This window comes from Rhinolophus sinicus, linkage group LG06 (genome assembly GCF_036562045.2).
Source record: "Rhinolophus sinicus isolate RSC01 linkage group LG06, ASM3656204v1, whole genome shotgun sequence".
NCBI lineage: Eukaryota > Metazoa > Chordata > Mammalia > Chiroptera > Rhinolophidae > Rhinolophus > Rhinolophus sinicus.
The window spans coordinates 9,925,950-9,945,904 of NC_133756.1; the positions used below are offsets into that span (position 1 = coordinate 9,925,950).

The window sequence follows — 19,955 nt, forward strand, 5'->3', positions numbered from 1 at the left end:
TGTTGGGGGGGTGGTAGATATCCCCCATAGCAACTTCAGGGAACCTGCCAGACAAAATGGGGCTAGGCCCAGGCTGTTGCTCAGCTTCCACAGTTACTCATTCCGGGAGGCGCCTTCGCTATCCTGCTGGCTCCTGCTGGCGAATAGCTACCGTGTTTCCCCGAAAGTAAGACCTAGCCAGACAATCAGCTCTAATGCGTCTTTTGGAGCAAAAATTAATACAAGACCCGGACCGGAACTTATGTTAATTTTTGCTCCAAAAGACCCATTAGAGCTGATTGTCCGGCCAGGTCTTACTTTCGGGAAAACACGGTATTCATCTTAAGTGGTTTTACTTCATCCTGTACCTTGGACACCCCAGGAAAATCAAGATTTTTTCACCGTGGCGTCATGAGCAAGGCTTCCAAGGTGGTGGGGCAAAGGCCAAGGGGTGTGGATAACAGCCATCTATGTTTTCCACTGAGCTGGGAGATTACCTGAAAACCTCCGTGGGCCCTAACTTCAACCCTTGCCAGCTCTGGGCTTGGCTGTAGCCAGCAGAAGCACTTAAAGCTAAAAATTCCTCCTTCTCACCTTCCCCTCCAAGGAGAATCTGGAGGTGTTTTCTGAAACCAGACTGGAAGCCTCTTTGTACCCTTCCTCTTCCCTTTAAGGGGGCCAGGGAGGGATATGCCTCCCAGGGAAAGCGGAGTACAGGTATATACCAGTAGTTTTGTACACACTAGAGCAACCACTCCCATCCACCCAGGCAGGGCCCGCCTTGGAGCGGTTGCTGCCTGCAGGGCTGCTCCACCCTGCTACGTGCCTCTCCCCACCTCTTCCCCTGCAGCTAAAAGCTTGCCAGTTGCGAGGCTAAACCAGGAAAGCTCTGTGCTAAAGGTGGGTGGGAGCTTCAGGGCCAAGGTTGGGATGAGGGGAGGCGTCTAAACAGGAATTTAGGTGACTAGGCAGACAGGCCAAAGCAGGTGGGGGAGCTGTGACCTCAGCACTGGCAGGAGACCCTGGAGTCCTCACCCCTGGGTTGGGGGCCGAACCTGCTGAGCCTGGCCGCCTTCTCTCCCACACCCACTCTGCACCTGGAGCCCGACCCATCGGCTCTTGCCTCCGCCTCCTCTGCTGCACAATCTCGCCCCTTGTCCCAGCCTCCGCCTCCTTTGCTGCACAATCTCGCCCCTTGTCCCAGCCTACCAGGGTCCAGTACTCGGCTGCCCGCGGGACCGCACTGTCCTTTCTGCCCGGCTGTGGAGGGGGCCCCGGAAGCCATGGGTATGTGTAGAGGGTTTAGGGTGGCTCCTCTGCGCAAACGTGGAAACGGCAACCAAAGCCTACACCACCATCCCGCGCTTCCGCGGTCCTCTACACGGAGCGTGGGACTCGCGCCATGGCCAGGCGGCCCTGACTGGGCCCTTCTGAACCGCGCTTCCGCCCGCAGAGGTGCTCGTCCTGGCGGGATACCACGCGCAGAAGGAGGGCGAGCTGAGTCTGGCGCCCGGGGACGTGGTCCGGCAGGTGTGCAAGGGACCAGCACGGGGCTGGCTCAGCGGAGAGCTGGGAGGCCATTGTGGCCTCTTTCCTGAGCGCCTAGTGCAGGTGAGACGGGCCGGGGATCGGGCTGGGGGCGTGTCTCAGCGCACCCCGCGGAACTGAGACCCCCCCTTCCCCGTGTCCTCATTTCTAGGAGATCCCCGAGACACTGCGCGGCGCGGGGGAGGCGCCGAGACCACGCTGTGCGCGCCGCCGAGGTGAGCGCCGGGACCCGTGGGCGGGCGCCCCGGAACCAGCGCGGTCTGGTAGCCCGCGGCTCGCCACGACGGGCGCGGCTCTGGGCGGGGCCGCTCGACAGCTCTGCGGTGTGATTGGTTCTAGAGCACAATGCTCCGCCCTTGGGCGGGGCCTGGAGGCACTGAGGTGGGCGCTGCAGCCGGTCCCTACCGCCCTCAGGGAACTGGGGCACCCAGGTCTAGTGGCTTTGCTCACGTCCCACTCCAGGTCGCCCCGCAAAGTCTCGGGGCCCTCAAAGATGGTGCAAAGTGAACTTCAACTACAGCCCGGAGCAGGTGGACGAGTTGAAGTTGCAAGCTGGGGAGATTGTGGAAGTGATAAAAGAGGTGAGAGGATGGACTGATGAGGGTTTGGGAGAGATGATGGAGCTTGTCCCTGGCCTGAGGAGATGGGTGAAGTGAAGGTGTGGGTGATGAGAATGGTGAGGGGCGCAGAGATGGGAAAGAGAGGGAGCAAGGGAGGAGGGAGTCATCGGGACCGAATCACGGGTGTGTGATTTCTAGAGAGACCGTTGGGGCAGAACCAGATGCCCCTGCATCCTACCCTCTCCCCAGATTGAGGACGGCTGGTGGCTGGGGAAGAAGGACGGGCAGCTCGGAGCCTTTCCATCCAACTTTGTGGAGTTGCTGGACAGTGAGCCCCCAAGTGAGACCTGGATCCTGTGACCCCGTGAGACCCTGTGACCAGACTGCCATCTCTAGTGACCCTCCTAGTAGCCTGAGCCTGTGATCCACACTTCCTGACCCTGTGGCCCCTTTGACCTTTCCCATGATCTAACATGTGAAGTAGCACCCCCCTTTAACCTTCCTATCCGCTCCCCCACCAGGCCTTGGGAACTCAGACATGCCTTCAATCAGCCCTAATCCCCAGCGGCCTCCCAAGGTAAATTGGTTGGAGTGGGCACAGAGGTGGTGCATTCCTCACAGGGAGTTGGAGGCTCAGCTTGTTCCTCCTCTCCCTGCCCTCACTAGCTGAGCAGCCTGACCTATGACAGCCCTCCCGACTACCTGCGGACAGGTGAGCACCCACCCAAAGGGTCCCTTGAAAGCCCCTTCCCCAAGCCACCCTGACTTTGGGGAGTGGGGACCCAGCTAGGCTGATGGAGGAGGGAGCCACTGACTGATTTGGGGAGGGGAGTTGGCTTCAGGGGATTGACCTCCCCTCAGTCTCCCAGCCTGAGACCTACAGGGTCCTGTTTGACTACCAGCCCGAGGCCCCAGATGAGTTGGCACTGCGGAGGGGGGACAAGGTGAAAGTACTGAGGAAGGTAGGAAAGGCAGCGGGCAGGGGAGGGTGCAGGGAAGGACCTGCTGAGAAGGGATGGGACCTGGGGAAGAAGGAGCTTGGGGACCTGGCTCACCTCCCCACAGCATCTCTCTCTCCCAGACCACAGAGGATAAAGGCTGGTGGGAAGGGGAGTCTCAAGGCAGAAGAGGAGTTTTCCCAGACAACTTCGTGCTCCCACCACCCCCAGTGAGTATGGAGCCAGACATTCAGGGGTGTGTGGGGGTGGTGGTTGAGGGCATACAGGCTACTCTGGACACAGCTGGAGTGTCACCCCTAAATAAGGGTGAACCTAAAAATGTGGGGGGCTCCTTTTCAGATTCTGATACTTCTTTTCTGCACAGATCAAGAAGCTGGCCCCACGAAAAGTGATATCTCGAGAATCAGGTGGGTGTCTGAGAAGCCTGAGATTAGGGGGAGCTTCTGGGAGACCCATCCCTTGCAGTTGCCTGTAAACACCCACCACTCCTCAGTGGTCCAGTACGCCCTCTTAGGAGCTACGTCCCAGTGAGTTAAGGCTCAGATAGCAATGTATGTGGGTCAGTGTTTTTGCTAATGTGTTCATGTTTCTCTCTGTGTTTTGGGAATGCAGCTATCAGTGTGTTTAGACTTGTTTAATTTTGTAAGAACACGTATGGATTGATATGTCTGGGTCTATGAGACTGTGTATTCACATGTCTTATAAGTGTGTATATGAATAGCTCTGTTTATGTGTCTCTACGGATGTGGATGTGTGTCTTTTGAATCTTTTACTGTAACATGCCAAAAATATATGCAACATATGTGTTTTAAAACTTAATGAACACCCGTGGTCTGTCACTCAAACCCAAGAGCTAACACATTGCCAGTAATCTGTGTGCTCCTTCTTTTTCCCATTCTGCCACTTACCCCACAACAAAGGTAACCACTGTCCTCAATTTGGAGTTTATAATTCCCATGAGTTTTTTAGTTGTCTAACATATGTATGTGTGTAAACAATGTATCACTTAATGTATTTTTGCTTGTTTATGAGCTTTATAAAACTGGTATCATGTTTCTAGTCTTCTGACACTTGGCTGTTTCCAATCAACATTATGTGTCTAAGATTCACCCATGTTGTGTGTAGATATGGTTCATTTATTTTTCTCTGCTATGTAATATTCCTTGTGAGGAATTACCAGTTTATGTATCTAGTCTCTCCTGATGTTGGATACTTTCACTGTTTCTAGTTTTTACTATTACAAATTAGTGCTGCTATGAAGATTCGTGTACCTGTCTTCTGGCAATGTAGGTATAATTGCTTCTCTAGGATATAATTCTAGGAGTGGCACTATTAGATGATAGGGTATGTAAATGTTCAAGTTTTATGAAGTAAAGTAAAATTGATTTCCATAGTGATTGTACATTTCAACACTCCACCATCTGTGTATATGAGACCCTATTGATCCAAATTCACTTCAATACGTGGTATTATAAGATTTCATTATTTTTGTGAATTTAATAGGTATAAAATAGCAACTCATTGTGGATTTAATTTTCATTTCCCTAGTTAGTAATAGTTTGTTGGAATTCTTTATATGTTTTGAATATGAATCCTTTATGGGTTACACACGTTACAAATATTTTCTCTCTGTGGCTTGTCTTATCCTTTTTTATGATTTTTTTTTTTATTAACAGGAGTTCTTAATTTTAATTTAAGCATATCAATCTTATCTGTAATGGTTAGCATGTTTTTTCTTGTTTAAGAAATTCTTCCTGCCCCAAGTTCAGAAAGAGAGTTATTTATATTTTCTTTAAGACTTTCAAAGCGTTGCTTTTCATGTTTAAGTGCTTTTATCTATATAACATTGATTTAAATTGGTGAGCCAATTAAACCTTTTTCCATATGGACAATCAGTTGTTCCAGAATCATGTATTATTTTCTGCATGTGAGTTTTACACAACTTTTCTAATATTTATTCCTAAATACCTCGGAGTTTTTATTGTGCTTTTTCAAAATTAGAAATCCTGTTTATTACAGGAATATGGAAATGCATTGATTTTTATATACTGATTTGATCGCCAGCCATGGTGGTAACTGATTATTTCCAAGTAATTTATCTATAGATTCTTAGTAAGTTATTCATGAAGACAGTCATATCATCTGTGTCATGACTTTTTCTTTTTTTTTTTTTTTTAGTATTGACTATTTTGCTCTATCTTTTCCATTGCTTGTGCGTTTTCGTTTTATTTATTTACTTACTTACTATGGTGGCTAGGATCTCAATACAATATGAAATAGAGGTAGTGACGCTGAACATTATTACTATGTTCCTGATTTTAAATGGAATGCTTCTAACTTTTCCCCTTTAACATCGCTGTTAGTGATGTTTGCTTAGAACTTTCGTACATATCTTTTTGTCAGGCTAAGGAAGGTCCTTTCTATTTGTAGTTTACTTAGAGTTTTTAACGAGTGTGTGTTGAATTTTCTCAAATTGTTTATATGAACCTTATGAAATTATTATATGGGTTTTCTCCTTTTATCTGTCAATGCGATAAATGATAGTTGTATAATTTTCTAATATTAAGCCATCTTTGCATTCCTGGGACAAATTCAAGTTGGTCATGGTTTATTATCTTTTCATACTGTTGGAATACTTTCCCAGTTTTTCTTTTAAGATTTTTGCATTTTTACTGTCCTCATCTGATTATTAATGTTATACTGGCTCACGAATGAATTAAGGAGTATGTATTTTGTTATTTAATTATCTGGTAGATGTTATAAGATGGGCATCATCTTTCCTGGAAAGCTTGTAACACTTGCCTGTAAATTTATCTGGTCTTTTTTTCCATTATGGGAAAAAAACATACTTAAATTTCTTTAAGTAAGTCTGGCTAAAACTATCCTTTTCTTTCTTCCCTCCTTTCTTTTTTTTTTCTTAAAACAACAGAAACGTAATCTCATATTTTTAGCAGCTAGAAATTTGAAATGAAGATGTTGGTGTGGCTATATTCTCTGTAAAAGTTTTAGGCGAAGAATCTTTCCTTGCCTCTTGTTAGCTTCTGGTAGTTGCTCAGAGTAATTGGCTTGTAGATGCATCACTCCATTCTCTGCTTCTGTCTGTACATGGTCTTCTGCCCCGTGTGTCTGTGTCCAGATTTCCCTCTTCTAATAAGGACATCAGTCATTGGTTTAGGGTCTACCTTAATCTAATATGACCTCATCTTAACTTGATCACATCTTCAAAGACTCCTTAGTAACTGCTCTTCAAATGGCTTTACATTGAAACTCAGAGGGGAAGAAACCTCTTAGGAGACTTGCACAGATAGCATTTGGTCTGCTGATCCCTGGGTAACAATGACTGGCAAAAAATCCGACTACAATTCTTGAATCAGTTTTAGTGAGTTACGTTTCTTTTAATTATCATTTAATCCATGTTTTCTAATTATTTGTGTAAAGTTGTTCATAATATTCTCTTATAATCTTTTTAATTTCATCTGTATCTGCAGTTATAATCTCTTTCATTTCTAAGAATATGTTTCCCTCTTTTTCTTGTTCAGTCTCACCAGAGTTGTACTTTGAAAAAAATCTTTTCTATTGTACTTTTTGTTTTTTTAAAATTATGATAAAAAAACAAAATTTACCATTTTAACCCTTTTTAGTGTTAACTATATACATATTGTCATGCAGCAGACTTCTAGAAGGTACCTTTGTCTTTTCACTTTAGTCTGTTAGTCTTTGTCTTTGGTGATAAATTGCTGAGTTTAGACTATATTAATCATAATTATTTTACAGTATTTTAAAGTGGTTTTTTTCTCCTTTTTTTTTCTTATTTCACTTTGTTCATTGATTTTGAATTTGTACATTTTATTTTTATTATTTTAGTTTGCTCTTGAAGTGTACTATGTACGTATATTTAACTTAAGTCTAAATTCAGAGTCTTAATCTTCCTCCTGAATAAAATCTCCAGCTATTGTTGAATTGTTTATATCTCCTTTTAGTTCTATCATTGTTTGCTATGTGTACTTTGAGACTTTGTTGTTAGGCATGTATACATTTGTAATTGTTATCTCTATCTGTTTATCATTATGATTTCTCTTTGTCTCTCATAATTTTTCTTGTCTTAAAGTTTGTTTTGTCTTATATGAATATATGGTTACTATTCTGGTTACTATTTGTGTGGTCTATCTTTTTCCAACCTTTTACTGTCAACGTATTTGTGTTTTTCAATCTGTTGTACTATATATATATATATATATACACACACACACACACACACACACACACACACACACAGTATATATATAGTGTATATGTATATATATGTGTATATTTAGTTGGATTTTGCTTTTTTTAATTCAGTCTGATGATCCCTACCTTTTAATTGGGGTATTTAGACCAGGAGTTAGCAAATTATAGTCTGTGGGCCAAATCTGCCCTGCCACCCTTTGTTTTTAAACAGCTTTATTGAGTTAAAATTCACACACTACACAATACAGTCATTTAAAATATACAATTCAGTGGGGTTTAATGTAGTCATAGAGTTATCCAACATCACAATTTTAGAAAATCCCATACTCTTTAGCCATTACTCTACCAGTCTCCTCATTCTCCCCCCCCACCAGCCCTACACAACCACTAACCTACTTTTGCTTACATTTCATATACATTATATCATACAATATACGGTCTTTTATAATGGGTTTCTTTCACCTTGTATACTATTTTTAAGGTTCATCAATTTTGTAGTATGTATCATATTTTATTCCTTTTTATTGCCCAATAATATTCCATTGTATGAATGAATGTACCACATTTTATCCATTCATTAGTTGATGCATATTTGAGTTGTTTTCACTTTTTAGCTATGAACTTTCATGTACAAGTTTTTATGTGGACATGTTTCCATTTGTTTGGGGTATATACCTAAGAAAGGAATTTCTGGGTGATATAACTCTGTGTTTAAAACTGTGGGAAGAGGGGTGGCTGGTTAGCTCAATTGGTTAGAGCGTGGTGCTGATGGCACCAAAGTTGCCAGTTCGATCCCCGCATGGGCCACTGTGGGCTGCGCCCTCCTTAAAAAGAAAAGTAAATAATAAATAGAAATAAAATAAAACTGTGGGAATAACTGTCAGACTGTTTTCCAAAGTGGTGGCACCGTTTCATATTTCCACTAGCAATATATGAGACTTTCAGTTTCTCCACATCATCAGCAACACTTGTTACCTGTCTCTTGATTATTATCATCCTAATGGGTATGAAATGGTAGCTCATTGTGATTTTGCTTTTCATTTCTCTGATGGCTAATGATGTTGAATATCTTTTTATATGTTTATTAGCTATTTGTATGCCTTTTGGAGAAATATTAATATCCATTCGGGTCCTTGGCTGTTTTTGAATTGGGTTGTCTTTCTACTATTGAGTTGTAGAAGTTGTTTTTTGTTTTGTTTTGTTTTTAATATCTTTTTCCCATCCCTTTACTTTCAGTCTGTGTGTCTTTTTTTTTAAGATTTTTTTGGGGAAGGGAAACAAGACTTTTTTTATTGGGGAATAGTGTGTACTTCCGTACTTCCAGGACTTTTTTCCAAGTCAAGTTGTTATCCTTTCAATCTTAGTTGTGGAGGGTGCCATTCAGCTTCAAGTTGTTGTCGTTTCAGTCTTAGTTGTGGAGGGCGCCGCTAAGCTCCAGGTCCAGTTGCCGTTGCTAGTTGCAGGGGGCGCAGCCCACCAACCCTTGTGGGAGTCGAACCCACAACCTGTGGTTGAGAGGACGTGCTCCAACCAACTGAGCCATCTGGGAGCTCAGCGGCAGCTCAACTCAAGGTGCCGTGTTCAATCTTAGTTGCAGGGGGTGCTGCCCACCATGCCTTGCAGGACTCGAGGAATTGAACTGGCAACCTTGTGGTTGAGAGCCCACTGGGCCATGTGGGAATCGAACCGACAGCCTTGGGAGTTAGGAGCATGGAGTTCTAACCACCTGAGCCACTGGGCCGGCCCCTAGAAGTTTTTTATATATTCTAGATAAAAGTCCCTTGTCAGATATATGATTTGCAAATATTTTTTTCCTATTTTCTGTGTTGTCTTTTTACTTTCTTGATAGTGTTCTTTGATGCACAAAAGTTTTAAATTTTGATGAAGTCCCATTTATCTATTTTTTCTCTGGTTGCTTATGTTTTGGTGTCATGAAACCATGCCAAATACAAGGTTACACCCTGAATTGATTGAACTCCCTTCAACCATGATAGTGAAGCTTCTGATCCTTAACCTGCCCCATACTCAGGAAATCTACATGGACCCAGGTGGGGGAGGCGGCTGTGCGGGAGGGGTAGGCAAGAACATTACCAAGCATAAATGCTTCTGAGATTATTTTATGCCATTGGTCAATTTCTAGAGCACTAAAATGGTTGCTGTGTCATTTTTGTCCAGCTTTATAGTTGCCATGTGGGGCGCGGATTTGTCCACTACCTCAGCCATTGTCAAGCCCTGCTTCTATTATCCGTGCCTTTAAACATTGCTTTCAAAATTTTCACTCATTATCTCACTATACTTCTAGTGTACTAATTTAATTCTCTCGCTAGTTTTTGGCTATGTTTAATCTGCTATTTAACCTACACATTGCATTTTATTTCAAGAGTACTATTTTTCATCTCTAGTAGTTTACCTTTTTTTTTTTCCTTCAAATCTGCCTGTTTATTCCTGGTGGTCCCTTTGTTGCAGGCTCATCCTTTATGTCTTCAAATATTTTTTACAGAGCTGTGCTGTGTTTTCTACCTGACAGTTCCAGTATCTGCTGTGCGTGTGTCTGTTGACTCTGCTCTTAGTGGCCTGTCTTCTCATGTGTTGTATTATCTTCTTGTGTAAGCTCATGACTTGATCTCCATCTGTGGGAGGCTTGCACACCTCAGTAGGGAAAGACTTCTTCCAGAGAAGGCTTACTTCTACGTCTGTCCGTAGCCAGAGGGCACCGACCACTAGAGACCACTCTAGCCCTCTGGAAGAAAGCGGTGCCCGGGTCTTATGGCTGTGTGGCTACTGAGTTTTGGGCCCGTGGTGAGCCACGGGAGCAGAACCTGGGACACCTGCTCTCATCACGGGCTCCAGGCTCAGTAGTCATAGTAGTGCCGCCCTCTCACCACCGTCCTGGCCCCTTTCTCCCTTTTTGTGGCCCTCCCTTACCTCTTTTAAGTCCAACAGTGCCCCCAAATTATATCCTAAGCAGGATATAATTGCTCTCTAGTGGGAGGACCCCACAGAGCACCTAATCAGTCATCCTACAAGAAGTATAAGGCAAAGTTAACATTTTAACGAGCTCTGACTATGTGTCAAACATTCTTTTAAGTACCTCATAGAGATTAAGTCCCTCAAACTTCACAACAACCCTATTAGATGTATACCCTTGTTACCCATGTTTTATGGATGAGAACATTGGGGCACAGAGACGTTAAGTTCCCTACCCAAGTTTTCACACAACTGGCAAATCATGCTGCAGGAATTCGAAGCCTGGCGTCTGGTTATAGGATCCATGCTCTTGCCCGCCCACTGGACACGGTATCGGGTATTGTTCATGTATCTGTGTAATAATGCGTGCGTGAGTAAATTTCAGCATGCGTGTCCATGGATATGAATGTCACTGTGTCACTGTGACTGCCTTCAGGTGTTCACTCTGATGTCACCTTCAGAGTGGAGACACAAAGAAGGTCAAGGGAGGATGAACTGGAAGGTTGTTGCCACGGTCCGGGGTAGAGAGGAAGTCTGAACCAGGGAAGCAGTCATGGCCCTAAACAGGGACAGGTCTTAGAAAAGCATAGGGAGAAAACTGACAGGATTTGGAGCCATTTCCCCCACAAAGCCTTCCCTGATGACTCTTCAGGGTCTCCCACAGTTCCCGATAGCCTGAGGGTGGTCAGATTCCCCAGAGTTCCCAGGAGGCAGAGTCAAATGTGATCCATGTCCTCTCCCTAGTCTCTGTGCACACCAGAGGACAGGGCCAGCGACTCTTGGATGGTTGGATAAATGAATGAACAAATGCCACACTCTCCTCTTCCTCCCCAGCTCCTATTAAGGAAACAAAAAAGATGATGCCCAAAACAGCCCTCCCTACCATCAAGAAGCTGATGACAGCTCCCACTGTGCCCAGCAAAGTGAAGTAAGGAGCAGGGTAGGGATGAGGGTACAAAGGAAATGCTGCTCCCTGCCCCCCATCCCCTGGGTCTGATGTGATATGTTGCAGGTTATCTTGGACACCTGGTGGAGATGGTCATAAGCTCCCATCCCGGAACTCTGGTAAGTCTGACTGCCTCCATCAGTGGGGTGAGGACTAGGGGACAGAGACGGGGAGAGACGCAGGGTCGGACTAGGCATGGGCCCCTGAGATTCTGTTGTCATAGGCTCCAGTGGCAGCCTCCACAGTGGGGGTCCAGGCCACCCTGGCAGAAAGCGATCCAGAACCCAGGCTTCCCAGCACCACTCTACAACCAGTCAGGTGAGAGACCTGCAATGTGGTGAAGAGGGAGACTGGGCAGAGTCTGCTTGCCAGGGGTTTGGTGTGTGAGGGTGAAGGATCCCAGGCCAAGGGAACCCCTCTGCTGAGACCTCAACCCCATCACCACAGGAGCGGCGCAGCCGAGCAAAGGCCTTTCCTGTGAATAAAACCCCTACTCTGGGCAAGACCCCCAACCCACAGAAGATCCCATCACCGGATAAGGCCCCCAGCCCAGAGGAAAGCCCGACTCCAGATAAGACCCCCACCCCAGAGGAGACCCCGACTCTGGAGGACAGGGCCTCTGCACCAGGTGTCCCACCTGAAGATGAAGCCCCTGGCCCAAAGAGGGCCCTTCCTGGGGACGAGGCCTCTACCGTAGAAAAGGCCTTGACCCAGGAGCAGGTGCTCTCTGAAGTGGCCTCTGCTGGGGACACCACTCAGCTCCATCTCTTCTCTCTGGAGGCAATGAAGCTGCCCCACGGCAAGTCTCTCCTGGTCAGGGAAGCTCAGTCCCTGGAGGAGGAAGTGAACAAGCCAGAGGAGCCCTGCCTCTGCATGATGAAATACCCCCTGGATAAGACGGATAGCTCTGCACTCCAGTCCGAAGATAAGCTAGAGTCCGGACCTGCCCTCGAGAAGGCCCACCCCCTGGAAGAGGCCACCACCCTCCTGGAGGAAGAACCTGTGGAGGAAGAGACTACCTCCCAAGAGGTTTCCCCCAAAGAGGTAGAACCTGCCCAAAAGAATCGACATCCTATCAGTCCGATTCCAGACCCTCAAGAGACTCCCATTCTCTCTTCGCTGGTCCCGCAAAATCCTACGGACAGCAAAAGTGACAGAGGTGATATAGTGAGGCTACAGGACGAGGTGGAGTCTTTAAGCAGGGCCCTGAAGCTGATGGGAGTGCAGCTGGAGTAAGTGGGGAGGAGGTGGGGGAAGAAGGGCGGGGGTCTGTGCCAGCCCGACCCACCCCTTCCTCTTGCTCTCGAATCCGCAGAAGGAAGCTGACCGACCTCTGGGAGGAGCTGGAGAGCGAGAGGAAGAAGCGCCAGTTGCTGGAGGTGGGTGAGGTGTGGATTCCCGCCTGAGAGGGGGCTGGTAGCCGGCCCTCCCCTGACGCCCTCTCCCAACTAGGTTCAGATGAAGCAAAAGAACCAGAGATCCGAGACCTCCTGCCACGCGCAGACGCAGACGTACTGAAGGAGGACCCAGGAGGGATTATGGCGGGGCCTGGAGGGGAGTCTGGCTCTGGCCACCCAACTCCTTATACACGACTTTGGGAAACCCAAGAAAGTAAACTGCGGTGCACGCTCGCCTCGCCTGTGCTGGTCCGTGCTGGGGCGGGGCCTGCGCGGAGGGGGCGGGGCCGGGCTGGCGACCCCAGCGCTCCGCATTCCTGGCGGGCTCTCCCAGGCACATCTGGCCAACATGTGGCTCCCATTACAGTTCCCAAGGCCTGTGCGCGGCTATTTTTACCCACCGGATGGCAGGGGGAGGGGGAAGGGGGTGGTGGGCGTCTCCTTTGGATGCCTGCCGGCAGGAGGGGCCCAGGCGGGTCGGGCTCTGCCTGCGGCCCAGATTCCGGAATACAGCTGTGCCCCAGAGGGGCCCTGCAAGCCCTGCTTTCGAGCCTGGACCCCTCCCAGTTTGTCCCACTGTTCCTTCCGGAAGGACTCACAGGAACGCACCTCGGCTGACACCAATTCCACAGCCCAGTTCAGGCACACATGGTTAAACTGGGGCTAATAGCGCCTCAGCGTCAAGGTCAGGGTCCCGAGGCCTAGGGGGAGAGGGAGGGTGTGTGTGTGTGTGTTTGCAGTGATGCATGAACCCAGCTTTGTAGGGGCAGGGGCGACATGTGCCCCGCGTTTGCCGATCAGGAATGCATTTGTGAATAAGGAATGCGAATGAGACTTGTTCTGTGTGAGACTGGAGAGATGTGGAGTGTTTTGTCGTTAGCGAAGTGAACGCAAGCATGTGTGCCAAGGACAGTGATGGAGGTGGTCAGCCTGGTAAAGGAGTCAGTAGGTTCTCAGCTCTGCATGGCAGGAGCCTGGGGGCCATTGGGGGCAGGGGTAACAGAGGGAGACTGAGTCACTGAGAATGCAGCTTTCATTGGTCACTTCACCTCTTAACCACTCCCTGGAGGGGGGGCCCCTGTGTCCTGCCCTCCCCCCAGAGGGTGGGAATCCACGCCCAATAGCACCATGGGAGCTGTGGGGGCGGGGCCACCACAGCACCGCAGACTGGGCCAATCCAAAGGTCCTGGGGCAGCTGTGAGCTCAAGTGCATGTCCAGTACCCAGAGCGCCTTGCAGAGGAAGCAGCCCAGTCAGTAATAGTGCATGCGACCCAGGGTGCCTGTAGCTGTGGAACTGGGCCCCAGTGTGCCGGTGCCCAACAGGTCTGGCTGACCGGTGCGCCAGATCTCCCGCAGGATCCGTTCCCGCTCCTCCAGGCGCTGCGCCCGCTCCAGCTCCTCCGCTGACGTGAAAACGTTGACGCCCAGAGGCCCGTCGGGCTCGCTGGACAGCTCGGGACCAGGCAGCGTGTCATCGGGGCCCAGCCGCGTCACCGTGTCCTCCTCCTCGTCCATGTCCTCAGCCTCCAGGGTGCTGCTGCGGGGGTCTCGGTGCTGAGTGGGGCCCCGCGGCCGCGGGCGGGGCGCGCAGGAGATGCTGATGACCAGCAGGCACAGCGTTAGCAGCAGGCCGAAACAGACGCCCAGCACGAAGTAGAGGCCAAAGCTCTCGGGGTTAGCTGGAGGTCAGAGGGCAGAAGTCATAGAGGGGCCCTGGCGGGTGGGAGTCATTCCATCTGGAAAAGACTCCAGGTTCTACGTCTCAGGGGCAAGAACAGTACTCTATTTGAAGGACATTAGGTAGCCGCTATCCCGCAATGGAGGGCAATGAGGGATGGGGGGAATTGGGAGTAGGTGACTGGCTGGGTGAGGGGAGGGTTTACAATGGTAGGGGTGGGGAGGGAAGGAGCGGAGTGGGGCCTCAGCGGGGCAGGGAGGGGTGCATTACCCCCGCCGCCCTCACCACGGATGTGTGCGTAGGCCGCCAGGCTGTTGCTGATCAACTCCATGTCCCTTCGGGGGGCATCCATGCTGCTCTGTGGGGGCAGCTCCCCGGTTAGCCTGCGAGGTCAGCAAGGTCAGATGCTAATCCTCAGTCTGAAGCTGATCCTGACGCCGCTTTCTCCGGGCAGCTCCTCGCCTTGGAAGAGCAGCTCTAGTTTCCACCCTGGAGAGAGAGCGCCCTGACTTCAGTGCAGACCTGGGCCCTGTCTGGGGATCTCTCCCCTGCGTGTGGCGCCCCCTCCAACCTGGGGATCAGGAAGTGGGCCGCAGGAGGCTCAGCCCCCTTATTAGGTCCCCAAAAGAAGTCGGGTTTCGTCGTCCGGGTAGTGGGATGTTGGAGAGACGCGGGTGCCTTCCGCCCTCCTTGGGGGAGCTCCGGGAACGAGAGGCCACCTCCCTTTCCCATCCTGCCCGCCCCTGGGGACCCACCAGCCCGCAGGCCGAGGCTCACTCACCGTCAGCGCCCCGCTTTCCCGCGGTCAGGCCCCGGCACCTCCTTCAGCCGCACGCACCCGGAGACCCCTGCTCCCGCCCGCCCCGCCCGTACCGCTCAGCTCCCAGGCCGCGGCAGCGCGGGCCGGACACGGGCCGATGGACCAGCCGGCGGAAAGTTTCCTCGGAGGAAAGAGGAGGGACGGGACGGGGCGGGGCGGGGCGGGGGAGGCGGGGAGGAAAAGGGCCGGCAGAGGAAGGGGAGAGGGGGAAAGAGGCCTGCGGGGCGTCTGCTCCCCCGCAGGAAACGGCTGGGGAGACCGGTTCCAGGGACCGCCCCCAGGCTACTAATAACAACAATAAATAATGACGAGGATGGAGTTCTGCCTAGGTGCCAGGCAATGGGCTGAACCCTTTACAATATTCTTCCATTTAATCCTTCTAGTAATTCTATAATGTGATGCCATTATCCTCACCTGGCAGATAAATAAACTGAATCACTGAAAGATTGAAAAACTACCAAACGGTCGAGATTTGAACTCACTGCTCTCCGACCCTAGAGCCTGCCTGGGCTCTTAACCCCGTGCCTATGCCTTGCCCTTCTTCCCAGGAGCCCTGCTTGCCCAGGGAAGACTGTCAGCTCTTCCCCAGACCAACCCACAATGAAGGGAAGGGACCCTCATTCCCTCCTCCTAGGCCCAGGCGGTGAGTGTGTCCAGCTGGCAGAGCTGGGCCAGCAGGGTTAATGAGTGCTGGACTCGGGCTTCCAGCCAGGCCCAGGCCAGCCTTGCAGAACCCAGCCTGTGGCCTCTGCTGGCCCCTGTGTTCTGCTCCCGAGTGTTCAGCAGAGATGCCTTTGCCTTCTGGCTAAACCTGCCGTGCACACACATTTCCACATGGGCTCAGGGCTCACGCATGCCATGTGTATGTAGTGTGATCAGTGTGTGGGCCTGGGTCTTCCTGCCCAGACTCTCAGCCCCTCTTTGTGGGCCCCCCTTCCTGTGCTGGGGCTGGAGTGAGGGGGAGGCCTTCTTGGCGGGAGCCTTAGGGAGGAGGAGGGAAGGAAGGGGGGAGAGGAAATTGCAGACATAGCTGAAGGCGCTGCCTGAGGCCTGTGGGCCAGTGACCCCCCTCTGTCCAGGCTGGAGACCCTCACTCCAAGTCCTGTCTCAGGGTTCAAGCAGAGGGCAGATCTAGGTGGAGAAAGAACTAGGACTGGCTCCCATGGGGGTGGGAAAAGCACTCCTGGGGGTCTTTGTGGCTGTTTAGTCTGTTTTATTAGCATGTGGTGGTATTGTTGCCCACATCTGTATATTTGTGTGTCTATTTTCGTGTTGTATCTGCTTGAGCATTTTTGTGGGGGTGGGTATGTCTGTATAAATCCATACAGCCGCTAATCAACAAATGTTAACTGAGCACTGTGCTTAGCACATCCTAGTAAGGGGGGTTCAGCAGTGGACAAAACAGACAAGAAATCTTTGCCCACATGGGCAAAGGTTTGCCTGACACTAAGGTGGAGACACAGACAATATGTGAAGAAGAGAATCTAGGGTGCTGCCAAGTGCTCAGAGGAAGGAATAGGGAAATGTGATGGAGAACACCTGGGCAGCTGCTGAGGGGCGCATGTGAGGTGAGAGCTAGATCCTGAGGAGGGTCAGCCATGCCAGGACCCGGGGCAGAGTGTTGAGCGTCCTAAGGTAGAATGTCCTGAGGCACCTCTTCTAGGGGCAGAGGCACAAGGGAGTGATGGGGTGATCGTGGAGAGGCTGTGGGCCCTGTGGAGGAGCTGAGACATGATTGTGTTGTGGAAGCCCCTGGGGTTTTAATCAGCAATGTCATGGTTCAGTGATGCACGCTGGAGAGATCCCTGTAGGGGTTCATCGTGGGATGGGCCATGCGGGGCAAGAATGGAAGCAGAGCAGTGAGCAGGCTGGCGGCCCTCCAGGCCAGCAGTGGCTGGGGGCTTGGACTGGAATGGGCAGTGGAGGAGGTGAGACAGGACCAGGTTCAGGCAGTATTCTGAGGGGAGTGTCCACAGGACTTCCGGCGTGGGATGCTGATGCGAGGAAAGGAATACAGGCCAACGGCTGGGTGTTGGGCCTGGACACCTGAGGGAAGCTTAGGTGGGGAGCAGGTTTTGGGTCATCTGAGTTTCATGTTCGATAGATTTGAGGTGTCCAGGTGGAGGTGTCAGATCAGTAGGTGGAACCGCGAGGAGTCTGGGCTGGAAATGTGTGTGAGGATGGACTGAACACCCTGGGAGTGGGTAAGGTCACCTGGAGGCGGCGATAGAAGAGAGGAGGTTTGAAGCCTGAGCTCTGGGTGCTCCAATATTGAGCAGGCCTGTGGAGGAGGAGTCAGCGAGGAGAGACGAGGGAGACGGGAGGCAGACGTGGCCAGGACCAATCTGTGATCAGCCATGTTAAATTGGGCTGAGAGGTGAAGGTGAGGCTGGAATCTGCCCATTGGCTGTGATATCGGTGGGTTCCCATGGCTGGATCGACATGCTGGATGCCTACCATCCACGTGAAGGTTGGTCTGTGCTACGGCCGTGCTTGTGAGACTGATCCTGGGCATTGTGGATGTTACGCCTGCTCTGTCTGGCACATCATGTGTCTGCTCGAGGGTCCACGTGCATGCCTCTCTATGGGGGGCTGCGAGATTTGGGATATGGTTGTGTGGGGACAGAGCCAGGAGTGCAGTTTCCAGGCTCTCGCCCTCACGTGGAAATGTGCTGGCTCGGGTAGTAAATGGCCATCAACTGTGATTGCATGGCCATCAGCTGTGGCTAGTTGGCCGTCAGCTGTAACCAGTGAGCCATTGGCCACTAATATAACTGCCGTGGCTATGCTAGCAGCAAGTGGAGGCTAACGAGAAGATGGTGGCTGAGCTAGCAAGAGCGGATTGCAGTTAGCACGGCGGATTGCAGCTAGCAAGTGAGCTTGGTTGGCAGAGAGAAATGGACAGCAGGTTGCGGATCGTGTGGTTCCTGCTTCCTGTGTCTCCAACCCAGCCGCCAGCGAGACTATAGTGGTGTGACTCCCCTATCTATGGCTCCGTGGGTGTTCCTTTTTGGCCTCACCATGTCCTGTGTTCTTATGTGGGGAGCGGGACCAGAGACTCTGCATGACAAATGGCGCAGCGAGCAGGGTACTGTGCCGGCCAAAGCTCTCTGAAGGGCGGTGGAGCATTTTGTATGTATGAACACTCAGCGTCAGGGAGACCAGGAGGAGCGGCTGCTGGAGAGCTGGACCCCTGTGGACGGTTCTCCCACCAGCACAGGAAAAGCCGTGTAGCTGCTGGAGAGCTGGACCCCCGTGGAGGGGTGGGAAGACGTGGACAGTTCCCCAACCAGGGTAGGCCGGAGAAAGCGAAGGTTGTTGCGGCCCTGTGGGCTGGGAAATGCTTGCTGAGGCCCTCACCCCCAGGTTGGGGAGGACTTTGTGCCCTCCCCCTGCAGAGAGGGCACACTTTGTGAGACTAATGCACAGCCCTGGTGAATGACTGTGAACTATGGGGAATTGCCTTCCATCCCTGATTTGATGGACCGCTTGACTGTTTGGGAATGTAACACCATGCAGCGGAACTAGTGGATGTTTGCTTTCTGTGTCTCAACCGGCTGCCATCGAGAATATGTAAGCACCTTGCCTGTGAGCCATTATTGTTCCAGCATGGTGCCCTGAGAACCCTGGCTGTGCCCAGGATATCTGGCTGTGCCCGGAAAGACTGGCAGTGCCCTGAGAATCCTGGCTGTACCCTGAGAACCCTGGCTGTGCTCAGAAAGACTGGTGGTACCCTGAGAAACCCTGGCTGTGCCCAGAGAGAGAGGCAGATCCCTGAGAGGCCCTGGTTGTGCCCGGGGAGACTGGTGGTACCCTAAGAAGCGCAGGAAGTCTGGCTGTGTCCAGAAGGACTGGTGGTGCCCTGAGAAACCCTGGCTGTGCTCAGAGAGCCTGGCTGTGTCCAGGATATGCATTCACCTCCAGGCTCCTCGCACAGGGCCCCTCGGGGAAGATGCTTGTCGCGTAGATTGTGAGGCGAGACCCTGGAGGTTTGGAATGTGGGGACAGAGCCTGGAGTGCAGTTTCCAGGTTCTCAGCCTCACATGGAAAGGTACTCACTCAGGTAGTAAATGGCCATCAACTGTGATTGGATGGCCATCAGCTGTGGCTAGTTGGCCGTCAGCTGTAACCAGTGAGCCATTGGCCATTAGTATAACTGCTGTGACTACGCTAGCGGCAGTTGGGGGCTAGGAAGAAGATGGTGGCTGGCAAGCACGGATTGCAGTTAATATGGTGGAGTGCAGTTAGCAAGTGAGGTTGGTTGGCAGAGAGAAGCGGACAGCAGGTTGCGGATAGTGTGGCTCCTGCTTCCTGTGTCTCCAACCCAGCCGCCAGCGAGAATATAGTGGTATGACTCCCCTACCTATGGCTCCGTGGGTGTTCCTTTTTGGCCTCACCATATCCTGCGTTCTTATGTGGGGAGCGGGACCAGAGACCCTGTATGACACCCTGCGTGACACATGGTGCAGCGAGCAGGGTACAGTGCCGGCCAAAGCTCCCCGAAGAGCGGTGGAGCAGTTTGTGCGTATGAACACCCAGTCTCAGGAAGACCAGGAGGAGCAGCTGCTGGAGAGCTGGACCCCATGGAGGGGTGGGAAGACATGGACAATTCTCTGACCAGCATTGGCCGGAGAAAGCGAAGGTCGTTGCGGCCCTGTGGGCCGGGAAGTGCTTGCTGAGGCCCTCACCCCCAGGTTGGGGAGGACTTTGTGCCCTCCCCCTGCAGAGAGGGCACGCTTTGTGAGGCTAATGCACAGCCCTGGCGAATGACTATGGACGGTGGGGAATTGCCTTCCATCCCTGATTTGATGGACCACTTGACTGTTTGCTTGGGAACATACCACCATGTAATGGACCCGGTGGATGTTTG

General features: G+C 50.8%; 2 protein-coding genes across 4 annotated transcripts; one reads left to right on the forward strand and one right to left on the reverse strand.

Annotated features, from left to right (window-relative positions):
• The first annotated feature begins 870 nt into the window (after positions 1 to 870).
• Positions 871 to 12,820, forward strand: SH3D21 (SH3 domain containing 21). Of its 2 annotated transcripts, none has more exons than XR_012497136.1 (16): positions 871 to 1,266; positions 1,433 to 1,590; positions 1,679 to 1,742; positions 1,990 to 2,108; positions 2,337 to 2,427; positions 2,609 to 2,664; positions 2,754 to 2,799; positions 2,949 to 3,049; positions 3,169 to 3,255; positions 3,411 to 3,453; positions 11,078 to 11,171; positions 11,256 to 11,308; positions 11,413 to 11,507; positions 11,637 to 12,348; positions 12,505 to 12,568; positions 12,642 to 12,820. XR_012497136.1 is itself a non-coding variant. In XM_019726534.2 (16 exons), the coding sequence occupies exons 1-16, from the start codon at positions 1,263 to 1,265 to the stop codon at positions 12,705 to 12,707; spliced, it is 1,926 nt and encodes a 641-aa protein (XP_019582093.2). In that variant the 5' UTR covers positions 874 to 1,262; the 3' UTR covers positions 12,708 to 12,820. The 2 variants fall into 2 exon arrangements, 1 of the variants encoding a protein (XP_019582093.2); XM_019726534.2 differs by having other exon boundaries at positions 874 to 1,266; positions 11,637 to 12,421.
• A 781-nt stretch (positions 12,821 to 13,601) lies between these two features.
• On the reverse strand, positions 13,602 to 15,424 carry EVA1B (eva-1 homolog B). Of its 2 annotated transcripts, none has more exons than XM_019726606.2 (3): positions 15,047 to 15,424; positions 14,551 to 14,648; positions 13,602 to 14,266 (listed from the first exon to the last, which is right to left on the reverse strand). In XM_019726606.2, exons 2-3 carry the CDS (start codon positions 14,615 to 14,617, stop codon positions 13,839 to 13,841), a joined length of 495 nt encoding a protein of 164 aa, XP_019582165.2. In that variant the 5' UTR covers positions 14,618 to 14,648; positions 15,047 to 15,424; the 3' UTR covers positions 13,602 to 13,838. The 2 variants fall into 2 exon arrangements, with proteins under 2 accessions (XP_019582165.2, XP_019582164.2); XM_019726605.2 differs by having other exon boundaries at positions 14,551 to 14,754; positions 15,047 to 15,412.
• Between the last annotated feature and the right edge of the window lie 4,531 nt (positions 15,425 to 19,955).

Coding starts and splice junctions, on each gene's coding strand:
- EVA1B (XM_019726606.2), bottom strand. CDS start 14,617: ATGGATGCCCCCCGAAGGGACATGGAGTTGATCAGCAACAGCCTGGCG. Junction 14,267..14,550: donor GGCCTACGCACACATCCGTG/GTGAGGGCGGCG, acceptor TCTGACCTCCAG/CTAACCCCGAGAGCTTTGGC.
- SH3D21 (XM_019726534.2), top strand. Junction 2,428..2,608: donor GCTGGACAGTGAGCCCCCAA/GTGAGACCTGGA, acceptor CTCCCCCACCAG/GCCTTGGGAACTCAGACATG. Junction 3,050..3,168: donor AGGTGAAAGTACTGAGGAAG/GTAGGAAAGGCA, acceptor TCTCTCTCCCAG/ACCACAGAGGATAAAGGCTG.